Source organism: Herpailurus yagouaroundi, unplaced genomic scaffold (genome assembly GCF_014898765.1).
Source record: "Herpailurus yagouaroundi ecotype Mexico unplaced genomic scaffold, PumYag 159, whole genome shotgun sequence".
Classification (NCBI taxonomy): Eukaryota; Metazoa; Chordata; class Mammalia; order Carnivora; family Felidae; genus Herpailurus; species Herpailurus yagouaroundi.
The window spans coordinates 45,735,799-45,753,566 of NW_024412400.1; the positions used below are offsets into that span (position 1 = coordinate 45,735,799).

General features: G+C 44.5%; 1 protein-coding gene across 1 annotated transcript in view; it reads right to left on the minus strand.

Moving 5' to 3' along the window:
• CLRN1 (clarin 1) overlaps positions 1–17,768 on the minus strand; it is a 39,879-nt gene that overhangs the window by 9,665 nt on the left and 12,446 nt on the right. The window contains exon 2 of the mRNA XM_040480487.1: positions 4,147–4,326. Coding sequence (XP_040336421.1) covers positions 4,147–4,326 — 180 coding nt within the window. The remainder of the gene's footprint in view (positions 1–4,146; positions 4,327–17,768) is intronic.

The following is a 17,768-nucleotide window of genomic DNA, read 5'->3' on the forward strand; positions in this document are numbered from 1 at the left end:
TGTCTGTCTCCAGGGTCTGGCATGTGCACTGGGACATATGAGGAAAGGCTCATAGCTCCGTTACCCCAGCAGTGTGGAAGGAAGACCTCTTCTGCTTCCTTCTCCTGTATCTTCATGCCTCAGGATGCCAAGCCTTGGGTCCCTATCCAGCAAGGGAGTAGACAGATCCAAATGATATCGGTATGAGGAAAGGGGGCATCTTGGGGAACCCAGGGCTGAGTGGGAGAAGAAGAGAAAGGAGATCTGAGGAGGAAGAAATTTTCTCTGCTGACTATGAGGAGGGCTGCCTGGGCAGAGAAACAGGGAAGGAGACTCAGTGGAAAAGAGCTGCTCTTCCCCACACCCCCCACTGCCGGCCAGCAGAGGGGTTTTTAATGGAGTGTGACTCACACGGGAACAAAATGACTTCCTAACACAGGCTGTCCCCTCTTTGTGTGTTTATCTGTTGGCTCATAGTTAGAGTGTTTGTGATAAGACCGTAATCCCCATCCTTCCACGATGAGGGTTTAGAGCTGGGATCTCCATGAATATTATAACTTCGGATAAGCATTTCCAAAACTCCAGGGGCTTCTGCTTACTGTATGTATATTGAAGCTGAATGAGGTAGTCTGCGATTCAAGAGTGATCTGTTTACCCCCAAAGGTCACAAACCATCAGTCCATTTGACCCTGACACGTGTTTTGTTTTAAAAAGTGATGGAAAGTTTTGCTATTTAAAAATACGGATTGGGGGCTTTAAAAAGCAGACGATGTGCAAAACACCTGTCCTTTACCTTCTGCGAGACAGATCTGGAGCCAGCTCCTTCTTTCCCTTCCTCCCCGTCTCTTCCTTCCCTCATCCACAGACCTTTATTGAGGGCCTGCTTTTGCAACAAGTTCAAAGATAAATAAGATATAATGTAAGCGCAGGGTCTGTGTGTTCCCGCATATATTTCTGTGCTCAGGTTTTCTTCGCATCAGACTTGGCCAGGGGCCGAGATAAGATCTGGGACTTGGATTAAATGCTGCATTCTCGGAGTCATCTCGCTTTTCAAATACCGTTAGTTTGGTTGTCCGTTAGAACTGTCAAATAATTTGTCTTCCAAATGGGCTGCTCTTCTGAATTCCGTTCAGAGGCTGGAGTGCGAGATGGCTGTGCCAGTTAATAAGCTGCTGTGTCTGGGCTTCATACGAGCCTTTTCTCTGCTTTGTGATGCCGGGTCAAGACTCCCCCGTCTCTAGTCTGCCTTGTCAGCTGCTTCCCGTTATGCTCTGTCAACAGACAGCTGTGGGGAGGGGACACGAGCGGGACAGAGCACTGGGGGACTTCCCAGGCCCCTCGACCCTCCCAGAGCGGCTGCGGGTGTCCCGCGACACTCTCATCTCCTCAGAGGGCTGAGACCAAGCTCCCCGGCCTCTCTCAAGCCGCTAGGTTCTGGTAACTCCAGACTGTTCTTCAGATTTTTAAGCCCTGGGAATGGCGGCTGCTTTCTGAGAGCGCCGTCTCGGAGTTACCCCAGGGGCTCCTTTCTGTGCTGCTGGTCCTCTGACACCTGTGCAATCAGTCCCTGACGGCCCTGGTCCCCAAGAGCTTGCAGCAGAATCACCTGAGAGGCTTGTTGAACACATTGCTGGGCACACCCCTCCCCCTCCAGAGTTCCCGGTACAGGAGCAGGTCTGGGGTGTGGATTTGCTTTTCTATCAAGTTCCCAGGTAAGACAAGGCTCCTGGTCTGGGGACCCCACTCTAAGAACCACTGCTGAACATTATGTTCCCTCCGGGAAAATAGCGCGTGTTCTGTTTTCTGGCTAGCCTCTGATTGAGTTAATGGCCTTCACTAAAATAGCACACCACCCAGATCTACCAGTTTGGTTTGTTATGCTGGGGGAGCACGGAGGTAAAGCCAACATCCACTTCTCACCTGGCCCTACCTGTGAGATTACATCACTCTGTCGGTCTTTCTGTCCCCACCCTGCCCCTGTGTGCTTGCTCCTCTGCCCTGATCTCGAGGCCCTCAGCCTTCCTTTACATATCTCACCCCATCTCTCCCCCGCCCTTTTCCTCTGCCTCTGTGGGCCTGCTCTGCTAATCCCATCCATTTGAATTCCGATTTCTCTAACGGGTACTAAGTGCCCCAGCTAACACCTCCTTCTGGGTTTGATGTTTCAAGTCCACAAACACGTACTGAAGTGTTTACTGTGCGCACAGCCTCACGCTGGATGCCCTTGCTGGAGATGCCAGGATGAGAAAGACTGGTCTCTGCCGTCTTAGGGTCACTGTTGCTGCACAGTTTAGAACTGTGCTATCTGCTGGTGAAAGACGTGGGAAAAATATTAGCAGAACCCCCACAAGAGAGAGAACTGCTCTGGTTAAGTGAATTATTTGATTAGCAAGATGTGGATGAGGCAAGACTCTGAGATGGGCCCTCAAGTACCGATGGAGAGAGGCTGGGGTGTTGTTGCAAGGTGACTGAGCCCCTGTTAACCACAAGGCTCTGCTTCATAGAGAAGGAGCTTTGCAGGTTTGTGGCCAGAGTTGATTTGTGCTAGGGGAAGGGAGCCGTGTCCAGACAAAGAAGGGCCTGGGGCCTGCCGACAGTTAAAGGGCAACGTCAGGGAAGGAAACGGTCTAATGCGGATTTTTTTAATGTTTATTTACTTATTATTTTTTTAAATGTTTATTTATTTTTGAGAGAGAGCGAGAGAGCACGTGCGCGCATGAGAGGGGGAGAGAGAGAGAGAGACAGAGAGAGACAGAGAGAGACAGAGCACGAGTGGGGGAGGGGCAGAGAGCAAGGGAGACAGAATCTGAAGCAAGCTCCAGGCTCTGAGCTGTCAGCACAGAGCCCGATGAGGCACTCGAACCCGCAAAATGGGAGATCATGACCTGAGCTGAAGTCAAACGCTCAACCGACTGAGCCACCCAGGCACCCCTATTTATTTATTTTTGAGAGAGGGAGAGAGTGAGCATGAGCAGAAGACAGAGGGAGACAGAGAATCCCAAGCAGGCTCTGCCCTGTCAGCACAGAGCCCAACGTGGGGCTCGAACTCCCAAACCGTGAGATCATGACCTGAGTCAAAATCAAGTCAGATGCCTAACCAACTGAGCCACCCAGGGACCCCTCTAACAGGGATTTTCAATCCACTGTTGGCTGGTGTGAGTTGTAAGCTCGCATCTCTACATGGAATCATTAACAGAACTATGGATGCTTCCTGGGACTATGACAAAGTACTACGTCTTTTTGCAAGTCTGAAATGTGGTGAAATGAGAGGCCTTCCATAGAAACGCTACATACGAGTTATGTATACATTTTTTATTTTCTCATCTTTCTCTTCTCCTTGTAACTATATCCTAAACACCCTGAGGCACTACCTTGAGTTTGTATTCTTTTCCATCCGCCTTGGTTATTGAGTAGGACATGTTTATTGATGAACTGATTGCTGAGTTTAGAGTTTATTTTTTTCCCAGATACATACATCGTTAGGCTACATAAAGTACCTAAAGGCTTGAATATTACAACTCATGTGGGCAGAACACTGGCCCTTCACTTCTTTTGCATGATTTGTATTTATTTTTCTGATTATGACCTGAGATCAAGACCCGAGCTGAGATCAAGAGTCAGACACTCAACCAACTGAGCCACCCAGGTACTCCTGGTTTTCTGATTGTGAATAAATAAATACACACTATTGAACATTTGGAAACATTAAAAGGCATGAGAGAAAGTGAAAATCACACATAATTTCCCTACTCAGAGGTAACTACTGCAAATATAATGGTCTCTCTCTCTCTCTCTTTCTTTGTATCTGTATGGAGGCTAGAGAGAGTATATGTGCAATATATATATACTCCTATATATTGTCCATATTTATATATAGTTATAAAATCTTATACACTGTTTTATTCACTTTTGATACAAGCATGCATCCTTTTGATTACATCTTCAAAATGTGATTTAATGTCACCATCATTTATTCATACAGAGTATCATAATGTGTATCTCAAATTTCCCATTGTTGGATAATTATATTTTTGTCTACTTTCATAATCATACATAACACTACAGTGGATATCCATCTATATGTACTATAACTCTACATTTAGGTAGACCTGTCTTTTGACACACTGGAAGGCACATTTGTCTTCAGAAGGAGAATTTTGTACCCACCTGACATGAAGCTCAAAAGATACAACCCTAGTGGGCCATGAAGGGTTTCAAAGGGCTTGCCAAAAGCATTATACATGAAGAAGGCCGTTCCCACCATGGTTAAAACAACCAGGATCGTGGAGAAGAGAATGACGTTGACGTGGATGCTCAAGGGGATCACTTTGAGCAAATCTGGGAAAACTAAAGATAAAACAAAGATTAGAAGAACTTTCATTAGTGATAGTCTGCAAATGTAATTTCAAAAATTAAATCCTTCTTCTTTTTAACCTCAAAAATCACTAAAATCCTTCTGATGAATACATTCTCACTTACTAATTTACAAGGGATTTAGAAAAAGGTTTAAACACAGGATTATTTTCTAGAACTCACCAGTAGAGACCAACAAAGAGGAGAGTGGAAGGAATTTTTTCTACCCTTGGTCATATGTAATTATTTGAATAAACAAGTGCTGGCTTTACAACCCAAAACTGTGCATGTTGATGACCAAACTTTTAATGACATTTCTCAGTAGACATTTTTTTTTTTTTTTTAATCTATCTTGAAATGACATTTTTGGTTTGGGAATATCTGGGGGAGTTCAAACATCAGGAAGTATTTCTATTTCTTTTACTACCAAAAAAGAAAAAATTGTTTCTAGTCCACACCAAGATTAAAAAATGGGGTATTTTCAGTGAACTTCAATATTTTCATGTAGCACAAGCTGTGGGAAAATAATTTCTGGTGATACGAGAAATATTTTCCATTTAGAAAACATGCCAAATCTATTTCTAGATTTTGTGTTCAGGGCAAGTTTTTCTTGTTTGCAGAGGAAATGAAATACTTTATAAATGTAGGGTTGCTCTTATCTGATGTGGCATCAGTATGCTCAACATCAGCAAACCTGGCGAGACCAATCTGGGGAAGTTTAGTGCAGCCCATTTAAGTTTCCCCAACATTTATCAAGTGCTTTCTTAACTTATTTCCTGGGCACCTAGTATGTGCCAGGCATTGTTCTGGCTGCTGGAAAGAGAGCCATAAAATAAGATAGGCAGGGTCCCCATTGTCTTATGGAGATTATAACCTAATGGGAGTAAACAGATAATTAACAAGTGAACAAACAAATGTGATAGCTTATCTCTAAAGATGGCCGCCATCAATTCCTTCTCTCCTTCTACGCACATGTCACTTCTCCTTTAAGAGGTAGAATTCATTCCTCAATTCCCTTGAACCTGGGCTGGCCTATGACTGCTTTGACCACCTGAATATGGCAGAACTACAGCGTGCCAATTCCAGGCCTAGCCTGTATAAGAAGACCAGCCGTTCCTTTTTTTTTTTTTTTTTTTCTCTTGGAGGCTTGAGCTGTTATGCAGGAAGTCCAAGTTACTCTGCTAGAGAAAAAGGCGACCCAGAGGAGCACCAGACATGGGAGGGAAGAGTCTTGGACATCCAACCCAGAAAAACCTCTAGATGACTCCAGCCCCAGGTGCTATTTAATTGCAACCCAATCAAGCACTGCCAAACTGAACTAATAAATTTTTGTTTTAAGCCCCTGAGCTTTGGGAGGCTATTATGCAATGGTAACAATAAGACACTTTCAGATAGTAGTGCTAATGCTAGAAAGAAATGAAAACAGGGTAATGGAATTTTGAGTGGTTGAGTGAAAGGGTGTGGGTGGTCAGCAGAGTTATACCTGAGCTGGCATCTGAATGCTGAGAAGGAAGTGGCTATAATAAGACCTGGGGAAGAACATTCCAGGGAGAAGGAACACCACTGGGGCAGCAATGAACCTGGCAAGCAAGAGGGGGCAGAAGTGAGATTGCTAGGCTGGGACCAGATTGTTGCACCTCCTGGGTCTTGGTCTCCTGACCATGTGACCATGGTAAGGCGTGGGCTTTTAATTCTAAATTCATTGGGAAGCCACTGGGAGGGGAGAGGGGTTAAATGGGAGAGTGGCACAATCTCCTTCATGTCACTCTGCCTGCTGCTTAGTGTGTATAAGGGGGTAGGGGGAGGAAAGGAGGCAAACGTGGAGGCAGGGAGACTCCAGGGCAGGGAGTGTTCGCAGTAGCAAGAGGCAGGAGGCTGGCCTAAGGTATAGCAGCTGGGGGAGGTGACAGGTTATCAGATTTGGAGTATATCTTGGAGATAGAAGATAGGACTTGTCGAAAGGAAGGACTCAAGGATAAGCAGCGGAATAAATGGTGATGCTATTAACTGACATAGACAAGGAGGAGGTGTGGGTTTGGGCATGGGAGTGGGAAATAAGGCAGAAGTCCTGTTTAAAATATGCAATTAGAGGTGCCAAATAGGATTCATGTGTCTGGAGGTCTGGGGAGAAGGTGGAGGTATTTAGGGAGGTGGAACCAAGGGGGAGGAAGCAAAGTGCTTAGGGCATGCAATTTAAGGGGATAATCACTCTCCGGGGCTAACCCTGCACTTTCATGAGCCTGAGAGTGAATGTCTCCTTAAATTTTATGACTAGGGGCCTCCACGGCCTCACCCTGGTATTTAAAACTGGAGGAATGGCTATCACCTGCAGAGAAACTGTAGTTAGAGAAGGGGAGGGCCCTGGGACTCCCCTACATTTCCCTGCACAGGAGAGAGGAGAAATCAGCCAAGGAGACGGAGAAAGAGAGCTTGTGACTTAGGAACAAATCCATGGATGGGATGGCAGAGAAGCCAAGGGAAGAAAATGGTCCAAACAATGATGTGAATCTATAAGGACAGGTATGGGGGTGCCTGGGTGGCTCAGCTGGTTGAGGGTCCGACTCTTGATTTTGGCTCAGGGCATGATACCAGGGTCGTGGGATCAAGCCCTGCATTGGGCTCTGTGCTGAATGTGGAACCTGCTTGAGATTCTCTCCCTCTTCCCTTGCCCTGCTTGCACATGCTCTCTCTCTCTCTCTCTCTCTCTCTCTCTCTCTCTCTCTCAATTTAAAAAAGGACAGATATGGAGTTATTATCAAAGTATGTTAGATGGAAAAAACAAACAAATAGAAGTGTGCACCATTCTATCATTTGGGAAAAAGCCAAAGGGGAATGTACATAATAACAAATAATTTAAGTGCTTATCTGATTTAGTTCTTTTAACATCCCACCTGCCACAGGAGAAAACTAGAGCTCAGGGGTGTGGTAACATACCCAAGATTTATACTTAGTAAGTGGTGGAGATTCAAACTCTTGTCGTCACTGTCAGTCACCATGCTACAGTAGCTTCAGGGCCAGGCATGCTTATCCACACTATTTCTAGAAGGCTACACATGAAACTGGTAACATTGCTTCTGGAGAAAGAGACTGAGGGATATTTCATTATGAAACTCTTGGATTTGTTGCTTTTTTACTTCTTTGGAAGCCTTTTCTATTCAGTGAAAACCTAAATAGTAGATAGATAAAGACAGAAAACTCCTGGGACTGTTCTAGATTAAGGGAGACTTCAGAGACTTGTTGCTAAATACAATGTATGGATATTGTTTGTGATTTGAACAAACACTTTATAAAAGTCACTTTTGAGATAACCGGAGAAAATTGAACACGGACTGGGTATTAGATAATATTACGTAACTATCATTGATTTTGTTGTTTGTGTTAATGGTGTTGCGGTTGTACCTTTGAAAGTCATCATCATTTAGAAACGATATGGGTGAGTAGGTTGATAGAGTACAACAGTTCCTCATGTGCGTGGCGTAGCGGCAATATGGATGTTAAAGTTCACGGGTGTTCTGCTGGTCCACCCTGCCCTGTGTTCTAGGGGCACACAGTGAACCAGCTAGCCTTATTCTGCGGATGCCCTGCCCTCCTGAGCCTCCAACTGCTGAGACCGCACAATCGATCCAACCTGCTCTGCTTAGCTCGATCAGCTGTTGATTTGGTTTTTACTAGAAGTTATCAAAAAATCTGCCTCCATCTACCTACCCTTTCAATGAGGTGGCAACCTCCTTGTCTCAGATAGGGTAGCTAGGTGAAGCCTGTCTGAAAATTGCGGCTTGTGACCCAAATGAAACAAAGGCTGAAAGAAGTTGCGCTGATTTGCCCCCTGGAAAGAAAAGCTAGGAGCTAAAATAAATTGTCACATGGAGCATTCTAATTCTTATGAAGTCTTTTACAATTTCCACCCTTGTGAGAAAAGTCACCCAGCAGGGCACTAATCCCTGCAAGTTACACAGTTATTTACATTTTCTCAGGTTTCTGTTTTTGATGAAAATTCCCTGAGTCTGTAACAATCGGCCAGAACTCTGGTAACATCGTTCCATTTCACACTAACGTTCACAGGACTTTTGCGTGGCTGAAGCTGAGAGCAGACCGTTCAAATAAATACCGGGAAGTGTCACTTCAGCGAGATTGGATACTGTGTATCTAGGAGGTAGGTATGTTTGGTCTTTTCTTCCTTTTAGGTTTGGGATTGTAACACAGACAAAGGATTTGAACGTTTTGTACTGTGGAGGGGCTGTCATTAAATCCAGCCCAAGTCACTTCTGGCCTCCAGAAATTACTTAATTAGCTTTTGCAAGTGAAAGGGAGTTACTTATTAAAGCCCGCAGCTGATGCCACATTAGTACTGCAGGCTTGTACTCAGAATCACTCTCCTTGTCCTTCGTTCTCTTCTCATGGACTTCCTCCACTCTGTGCGCGAGTCCGTGTGCCTGCCTCTCCCCATCTTCAGATCACCCCAGCCCCCAAGTGCCCTTCTTCGCCGTTATTTCATCACCGAACTTCCTCAAAGAGCAATACATGAGTAGTACCAACAGGACTAAAATCAACAACCAAAAGTTACATAGCATTTGCTATGTTCCAGGTACTTTACCTATATTGCATAAATTAGAAACTTAAGTGTTTTAATTCTTACAACATAAATTGAAGCATAACTCAGGTAACAGATGTTGCCAACAGACGTTGGCGAGGATGAGGAGAAAGAGGATCTCTTTTACCCTGCTGGTGGGCATGCAAACTGGGGCAGCCACTCTGGAAAACAGTATGGGGTGCCTCAAAAAACTAAAAATAGAACTACCCTATGACCCAGCAATTGCACTACTAGGCGTTTATCCAAGGGATACAGGTGTGCTGTTTCAAAGGGACACGCACACTCCAGTGCGCACTATCGACAATAGCCGAAGTAAGGAAAGAGCCCAAATGTCCACAGATGGAAGAATGGATAAAGAAAATGTGGTATATATATATATATGCATGTATATATTATATTTATACTATATATTATATATATATATATATGTATGTATGTATGTATAATGGAGTATTACTCGGCTGTCAAAAAGAATGAAATCTTGCCATTTGCAGCTATGTGGATGGAACTAGAGGGCATTATGCTAAGCGAAATTAGTCAGAGAAAGACAAATATCATATGACTTCACTCATATGAGGACTTTAAGACACAGAACAGATGAACACAAGGGAAGGGAAGCAAAAATAATATAAAAACAGGGAGGGGGACAAAACAGAAGAGACTCATAAATATGGAGAACAAACTGAGGGTTACTGGAGGGGTTGTGGGAGGAGGGATGGGCTAAATGGGTAAGGGGCATTAAGGAATCTACTCCCGAAATCATTGTTGCACTATATGCTAACTAACTTGGATATAAATTAAAAATAATAATAAGTAAATAGTGAGCTAATGGGGAAAAAAAGCAAAACCACTAATTTGAAAAGAAAAAAAATTAATAAATTGAAGCATAGATGAGAGATCTAAATCTTTTAATTGTCACAACATAAAACATAAATGAGGGAGATTTAAGTCTTACAACAGCATAAGGAAGGTGCCATTTTATTCTCAATGTATAGACTTAAAAAACAAAAAACCCTGAGGCACAAAGAAGTAAACTAGCCCAGTCAGGGGCATCTGTGCCTTTGCTTTTAACCCTCCCCTGCTATTTTTTAGATTAAAGTAAAATTAACACAGTAAAGAATTCTCCCCTTTCACTGTATACTTCTGTGAATTTTGATAAACTCATTCTGTCATGTAACCACCACCACAATCAATATATAGAACAATGTCACCATTCCAAGAAATTTCCCATTTCTCCTTTATAGTCCACCTGCCCCCACCCCCCACCCCCTCGTGCTGTATGTGTAACTTTGTAAAAGCTGCCAATTGTTGTCCAGAGTGGCTGTGTCATTTCACAACCTTCCCACCAGCAAAGTATGAGTGTCAGCCTTCTGCATTCTTGCTGGCACTTGGCAGCTTTTTAAAACTGTAGCCATTAAATAGGTGTGTCGTTTACCTCATTGTAGTTTTACTTAGCATTTTCCAAATGACTAATGATATTGAGCATCATTCTGTGAGTTTATTTGCCTTCTGTATATCTCTTTTTGGTGCAGTGTCTCTTTATATCTTTTGTGCATTTTTTATTGGATTGTTTCTTATTACTGAGTTCTGAGAATTCTTTATGCATGCTGGATACGAGCCCCTTATCAGATAAGTAATTCACAAATATTTTCTCTAAGTACGTGGCTTGTCTGTTCATTCTCTTATCAGTGCCTTTTGAAAAGCAGTTCTGATTTTTATGAGTTCTAGTTTATCAATTGTTTTTCTTTTATGTATCATGTTTTGGATGTCAAATCTAAGAAGTCTTTGCCTCATGCAAGGTCACAAGTATTTTCTCCTATGTTTTTCTTCTAGACATTTTTTAGTTTTAGGTTCACATTTAAGTCTGTGATCCATTTTGAGTTATTTTTTGTATATGGTCATGGTTAAATTTGTTTGTTTGTTTGTTTTGGCATATGGATACCCAATAGTTTCAGTCCTTAAAAGGCTGAACATAGACTTAACATATGACCCAGCAATCCTATTTCTAGATATTTGTCTAAGAGAATTAAAAGCATATGTCTACACAAAAATCTGTATGGAGATGTTTATAGTGGCGTCATTCATATTTGCCAAAAATTGGAATCATCTTAAATATCGATCAACTGGTGAACGGATAAACAAGCTTTGGCCTATCCACAGAATGGCATACCTCTTAGTAATACAAAGGAATGGACTATTGCTACATACAATAACACGGATGGATCTGAAATGCATTATGCTAACTGAAATTAACTACACTCAAAAGGCTGCATGTTGTATGATTCCATACATGTGACATTCTGGAAACAGCAAGATGATGAGGACAGCACACAGATCAGGTTTTGCCCAAGGTTGGCAGTGAGAGAGGAGACTGACCACAAAGGGGGGCACAAGGGTAATTTGGAGGGTAATGGAAGGCTGTATATCCTGAATGTGGTGGTATTTACACGCCTTTATGTATTAGTCAAAATTCATAGGCCGGTACTCCTAAAAAGCATGAATTTTACTGTATGTAATTATACCTCAATAAACCTGCCTAAAACTAAAAAAGAGCATGAGGGCAAGGTCCGGAATGAGTAGGCTCTTCCAGACGTGAGCAAGGGCCTCAGCAAAGGTGACAGTTTGGCACGGAGGAGGACGAGCTCAGTAGAAGGGAAGAAAAGGAGCCCAGGCCAAGAGCCAAGCGCCAGGTTCTAGTCCACCATGTGACCTTGAGCAGGTCAAAGAGTCCCTGTTTCTCTCTGCAAAATGAAGGTGTTCCGTGGGGCAGCCTGGGAAGGGACCAGGCATTGGAAATTAGAGGAGGTTCACATGTCAGCTTCTTTTCTAAGTCTGTGAAGTCTCTAAATCTTGATCTCCTTATCTGAAAAATAAGGCTCATTCTGCCTTTCTCTCAAAACTGTGAGGACTCCATGACCTCAGGGTATGGAGTAGCTAGCACAAGGTAGGTGGTCAGGAGAAGCTCTCCGTGCTGTGCCCCTAGGCCAGTTCGACCACTGTTCATAGCCATCCCTTCTCACCTCCTCAAGCACACTACTGAGGATTTCTCTTCTCTCTCTGCCACGCAATTTCCTCCTCTCTTTGGATCAGCCCCTCGGGCACACAAAAAACATGCTGTCATTTTCTCGTTGTAAAAAACTCTCACGTGGGGCACCTGGGTGGCTCATTCGGTTGAGTGTCCGACTTCAGCTCAGGTCTTGATATCCCGGTTTGTGGTTTGAGCCTCACATCGGGCTGGCTGCTGTCGGTGTGGAGCTGCTTTGGATCCTCTGTCCCCCCCTCTCTCTCTGCCCCTCCCACGCGCATGCTCCCTTTCTCAAAAAAAAAAAAAAATCACTTAAGCCCTCCAGCTATTACTCCCCCCCCCTTTTTTTTCAATTTCCCTTAAGCAAAACCTCTCCAGGAGTTGGCTATATTCTCAGCAGCAACTCCCTCTCTCCACTTTTTCTCTTGAACCCACTGCATTGATACAGCATTTCCCAAGAGAGCTTCGAGCTGCCAAACCCAATAGTCAATCTTTGTCCCCATCTTCCTTGGTCTACATTTGGCACAGTGGCCCCCTCCCTCCTCCTCGAAGTGCTATCTTCCCCTGACTCCCAGACACTACACTCTCCTGGTTTTGCCACCTCACAGGCTGCTATCTGGATCTGCGATGTTGGTTCATCCTTATCCCTGGGGTCATCCAGGGGATGACCCCATTCTTGTACCTCTTCTCTTCTCCCTCTTCCCTCACTTCCTTGGTGCTCCATCCGGTGGCATGGCTTTTACTAGAAACACTCTCAAACAGATATTTCCAGCCCAGACTTTCCCCCTGAATCCCACACCTGGAAGTTTCCAGCCAACTTCCTACTGACTATCTTGACTGGGATCTTAAATAGGAGTCTCATTGTGTCCCAAACCGCACCCGTGCTTTTCCTGTCCTCACACGTGCTTCCTTCAGCCTTCTTCATCTCAGTGGCTGGAAGCTCCACTCTTCCTTGGCATCATCCTTGATTCTTCTCTGACTCTCATGTTTCATCCACCAGGAAAACCTGTGGGCACTACCTTTAGAATCTGACCACTTCTTTCTATTCCCACTGCCCCACTGGGTCTAAGCCAGCGTCATCTCTCACTTGGATGGCTGCAAGGGCTTCCTACCCGGTCTCTCTGGTTCCATCCCTCCTTCTTACAATCCACTCTCAACCCAGGAGCCAGAGGGATCTTTAAAAAAATGAATTGGTTCAGGAGTACCTGGGTGGTTCAGTAGGTTAAGTGTCTGACTCTTGATCTCAGCTCACGTCTTGATCTCAGGGCCATGAGTTCAAGCCCTGCGTTGAACTCCATGCTGGGCGTGGAACCTACTTTAAAAAAGTGAATTGGGGGGCGCCTGGGTGGCGCAGTCGGTTAAGCGTCCGACTTCAGCCAGGTCACCATCTCGCGGTCCGTGAGTTCGAGCCCCGCGTCAGGCTCTGGGCTGATGGCTCGGAGCCTGGAGCCTGTTTCCGATTCTGTGTCTCCCTCTCTCTCTGCCCCTCCCCCGTTCATGCTCTGTCTCTCTCTGTCCCAAAAATAAATAAAAACGTTGAAAAGAAAAAAAAAAAAGTGAATTGGTTCTGGGACACTTGGTGGCTCAGTCAGTTAAGCACCTGACTTCCACTCAGGTTATGATCTTGTGGTCTGAGGGTTTGAGCTGTGCTGACAGCTTAGAGCCTGGAGCATGCTTTAGACTCTGTCTCCCTCTCTCTCTCTGCCCCTCCCCTGCTCATGCTGTCTCTCTCTCTCTCTCTCAAAAATAAATAGACATTAAAAGAAAATTTTTTTTAATGAATTGGTTCATATCAATCCCCTGCTTAAACACTTCTAGTGGATTCTGCTCTCAGAGGATAAGCCAAGTCATTATAATAGCCTACTAGAACTATGTGGCTGGACTCATTGCCAGACCTCTGACTTCATCTGCTACCCATTCCCTTGAGGAGTGTGCCCTAGCCACTGGACTCATTACTGTACTTCAAACATGCCAAGAGCACTTCTACCGCAGGGCCTTTGCACATACTGCTCCCTCTGCCTGGACAGTCCCCTAGATATTCCCATGGCTTGCACCCTCACCTCCATGTCTTTACTTAGATGCTCTGTCAGAGGGCCTTCTTTGACCACCATATTTAAAGTTGTCATCTCCTGCCCAGTCACCTCCCCTTCCAACTCTCCTCCTTTCCTTACTTTTACTTTTCTCCTTAGCAATTATCACCACCTGACCAAGTCTATACTTTTACTTGTTTGTTTCTCTCCTGACACAAGGGCAGGTGCATTGGTCTATTTTATTCACTGCTATATCCCTAGCACCTAAGAATGCCTGGCACAGTGTAGATTAGTATTTCTCAACTTTTTTTTTTTTTCATTACTGCTCCTCACCCCAGGAGTCTTTTCAGACATTTCTCCTAATCACCCTTTCCCAATGACATCTTAATACCACAGATATATTGTGTATTGATTTCAGTATTATATTTATATATTTGCTTTATACACATACACACTTTTTATTTATATTTATTATTTTCATAGACACTTCTTAAAGAGTAAGAGTTTTTTTCCTGCTCCCAAGAACCAATTTTCATCCCCTTACAGGGAATATAGCAGCCATTAAGAATGCATGATGTAGCTGTTAGACATGTTTATGTTGGATGGATACCTTTTGCTTGGAGTAGGATGCAGGGATGGAGTCTGATGTGGTTAGCGGGTCTGGGGTTTCTTGGCAGAAGTCAGTGGTTTATACTGAAGGGAGTTACTTCCACAAAGGCAAAAAAAGGGAAGGAAAAAAGAGGAGTAGACAGTCCATTTGGTGACCCCAGGGCTAGAGGAGAAGAAGAGGGGGGTTAGCAGCTTCTAGTGTGATGGGAGTTTCTGGTTAAGAACTTGAATTTGTCGGGGCGCCTGGATGGTTCAGTTGGTAAAGCTTCGGCTCGGGTCATGATCTTGTGGTTTGTGAGTTCGAGCCCTGCATCAGGCTCTGTGCTGACAGCTCAAAGCCTGGAGCCTGCTTCGGATCTTGTGTCTCCCTCTCTCTCTGCCCCTCCCCCACTCATGCTCTGTCTCTCAATAATAAAAGTTAAAAAAAATTTTTTAAAAAGAAGAACTTGAATTTGTCTGTGGAGTTTAGCAGTCGCTGTTGACCTTGATGTAACCTACTGGTGGTAATAGAAGCTGGATTGAGAGAGTTTTGGGAGAGAATCTGGGGCAATGGAGATAAAATAGAATAATCACCAGAGGGATGATAGGAACCTTTTTTTTTTTTTAAAGAAGTTGAAAGACCTGGTTGGTAACTGGAATGGAATCTCAAATCTCTTTATTAAAAGAAAAATTTTAATCCAACATATTTGGGGGTTGTTGACCTGTTACATGGAAACTGATGGCTGCTTAATAGCAAGGTTTAAGGTCTGAGATTTGTAAAAGAATTCATCTCAATCCAAGGGGCTCCTGGGTGGCTCACTTGGCTGGGCGTCTGACTTCAGCTCAGGTCATGATCTCACAGTCTGTGAGTTCAAGCCCCGCATCGGGCTCTGTGCTGATAGCTCGGAACCTGGAGCCTGCCTCAGATTCTGTGCCTCCCTCTCTGCCCCTCCCCCACTCACGCTCTGTCTCTCTCTGTTTCAAAAATAAATAGATGTTAAAAAAAAAAAAAAGAATTCATCTCAATCCTAAACATGACAAAGCTCTTTTTCATTAGCAGGGCAGGGAGATTAGGAAAAGATGGACTTGCTCCTCACTGTGTTTCTATTCAAATGTCCAACTGTTTATAGAGGAATTTTTGAAAATAAATGAACAACATTATAACAATGAAGTGGAGATTAAGATAAAAATTTCACCCACAGTCCTACCAATACAAAAGCAAGGTTTTCCCTTTTATTTTAGTCATTTCAAATCTTTGTCCATCTTAATACTTATTTCCTATGTTGTTATACTCGTAATGGAGTTTTGAGGTTCTATTCTGTACGTCTTATTCAGAATAGAAGCGTTTTCCATGTCATACGTGTTGTCTTCACAAGTATCATACAGATAACAACTTGGATTTTCCATCAAGCTGATGCACTTCTGTCTGTTAGGTTATCGTCCATGGTTTCGGCATTCCAGCTGAGGCTGTAATGGCCCCCTTCAAGCACATTCCTTCTTCTTTCTTTTATGGGCGTGGAAGATGAGCAACACTAACTTTTTTGGATGAACTTCCAGGAAAGGAGTGACTTGGATCAGAGTGCTTTCTAAAAGAACGCTGTATCCCAAACTTCACAGAAGACCATGGGGGAGGGGAGGGGGGAAGAAAAGTTACAGAGAGGGAAGGAGGCAAACCATGAGAGACTCTTAAAAACTGAGAACAAACTGAGGGTTGACGGGGGCTGGGAGGGAGGGGAAGGTGAGTGATGGGCATTGAGGAGGGCACCCGTTGGGATGAGCACCGGGTGTTGTGTGGAAACCAATTTGACAATAAATTTCATATTAAAAAAAATAATAAAAAAAATGAAAGAATGCTGTATATGTATAGATCCAAGGTAACCTAAGGAAGGTGAGTTATGTTTTGTAACATACATGTCAAACTACTGGTTCAGAGCTCAGTTTCTCTTCCCTGCAGTCTGTAAGCAGAGATTTCTGACAAGATTATCTAGTCAGAAACCGAGAGCTAGAAGATACTAGCCATTGAGGCCACTGTCCAAATAGCAGAATAGAAAGCACCTGTCATGGGGTGGGGGGACGGGAAGGAAATCCGCACCGCATAACTAGCTCAGCGAACAGAGAAAGGCTGTCATACCCTCATTAGTGCAGTCTGCTATCACAAAACGGAGCTGAGCGAGTCCTAAGCAGAGGATCTGCAGTGAAAATACAGTCATAGGGGAGCTTTCTGTGGGGAATTGTCCCTCCCTCAATGATTTGGTGGTGGTGGGGGGGTCTATTCTTTGAGCCATGTCCCTTGACTCTGTACCCCCATTGCAACTTGGGCCTCTGATCTGTGGGCTCCCCCCCTCCCCCGGCCATCCTGCAGAGTCTTTTCCCCTTCTGGCCCTTGTCAGATATTCCATCCCTTCCCCGACTCTTAAGCACCTATCACCCCCACCCCCTGCCTCCATTTCTGTCAGTTTGTGTGCGTGGCTTACAGAAGGCTTGAAAACATCCAGTGAATTGAACTCTTCCATTCCAAAGAGAAAACCGAGGCTATCAGGGCAATTCTCTCACCTGTCAGTTCCCCATTGCCATGTTTTCTTTGGTTTGGGCCCAACCTTCCCTCCATTCTGAGTGACATTTTCTTCCTCTTGTCCAAGGCCTGGCCTTCTCCCTGTGCTGTCAGACTCATCCTTTTCTACCTCACAGAGTCCTTTCTCAATCCATTACCTACCTCTCCCGTCTGTCTTCAGCGCTTTCTTCAAGCCTCTCCCGTTGTGAACATACTCGTGGACTCACCCATACACGCTCGTGCACACACAGGCATGCATGCAGGTATGCCTGAAGCCCTTCTCTGAGTCCTTGCCTCCCATTCCCTCCTCAGCTCTCACAAGGACCTCTCTTCTCCACCACTCTATCAGGAATGCTTTAGCAAGGTCTCCCATGACCTTGTGGTGTTAAAATTCAAAGGACTGAGGCACCCGGGGTGGCTAAGTTTCCAACTTTGGCTCAGGTCATGACTCATGGTTCATGAGTTCCAGCCTTTCATCGGGCTCCGTGCTGTCAGCATGGAGCCCGCTTCAGATCTCCCGTCCCCCTCTCTCTCTGCCACTCCCCCTCTCTCTCTGCCCCTCCCCCTCTCTCTCTGCCCCTCCCCCGCTCATTCGCTCTGAAAGAGAAAGAAAGAAAGAAAGAAAGAAAGAAAGAAAGAAAGAAAGAAAGA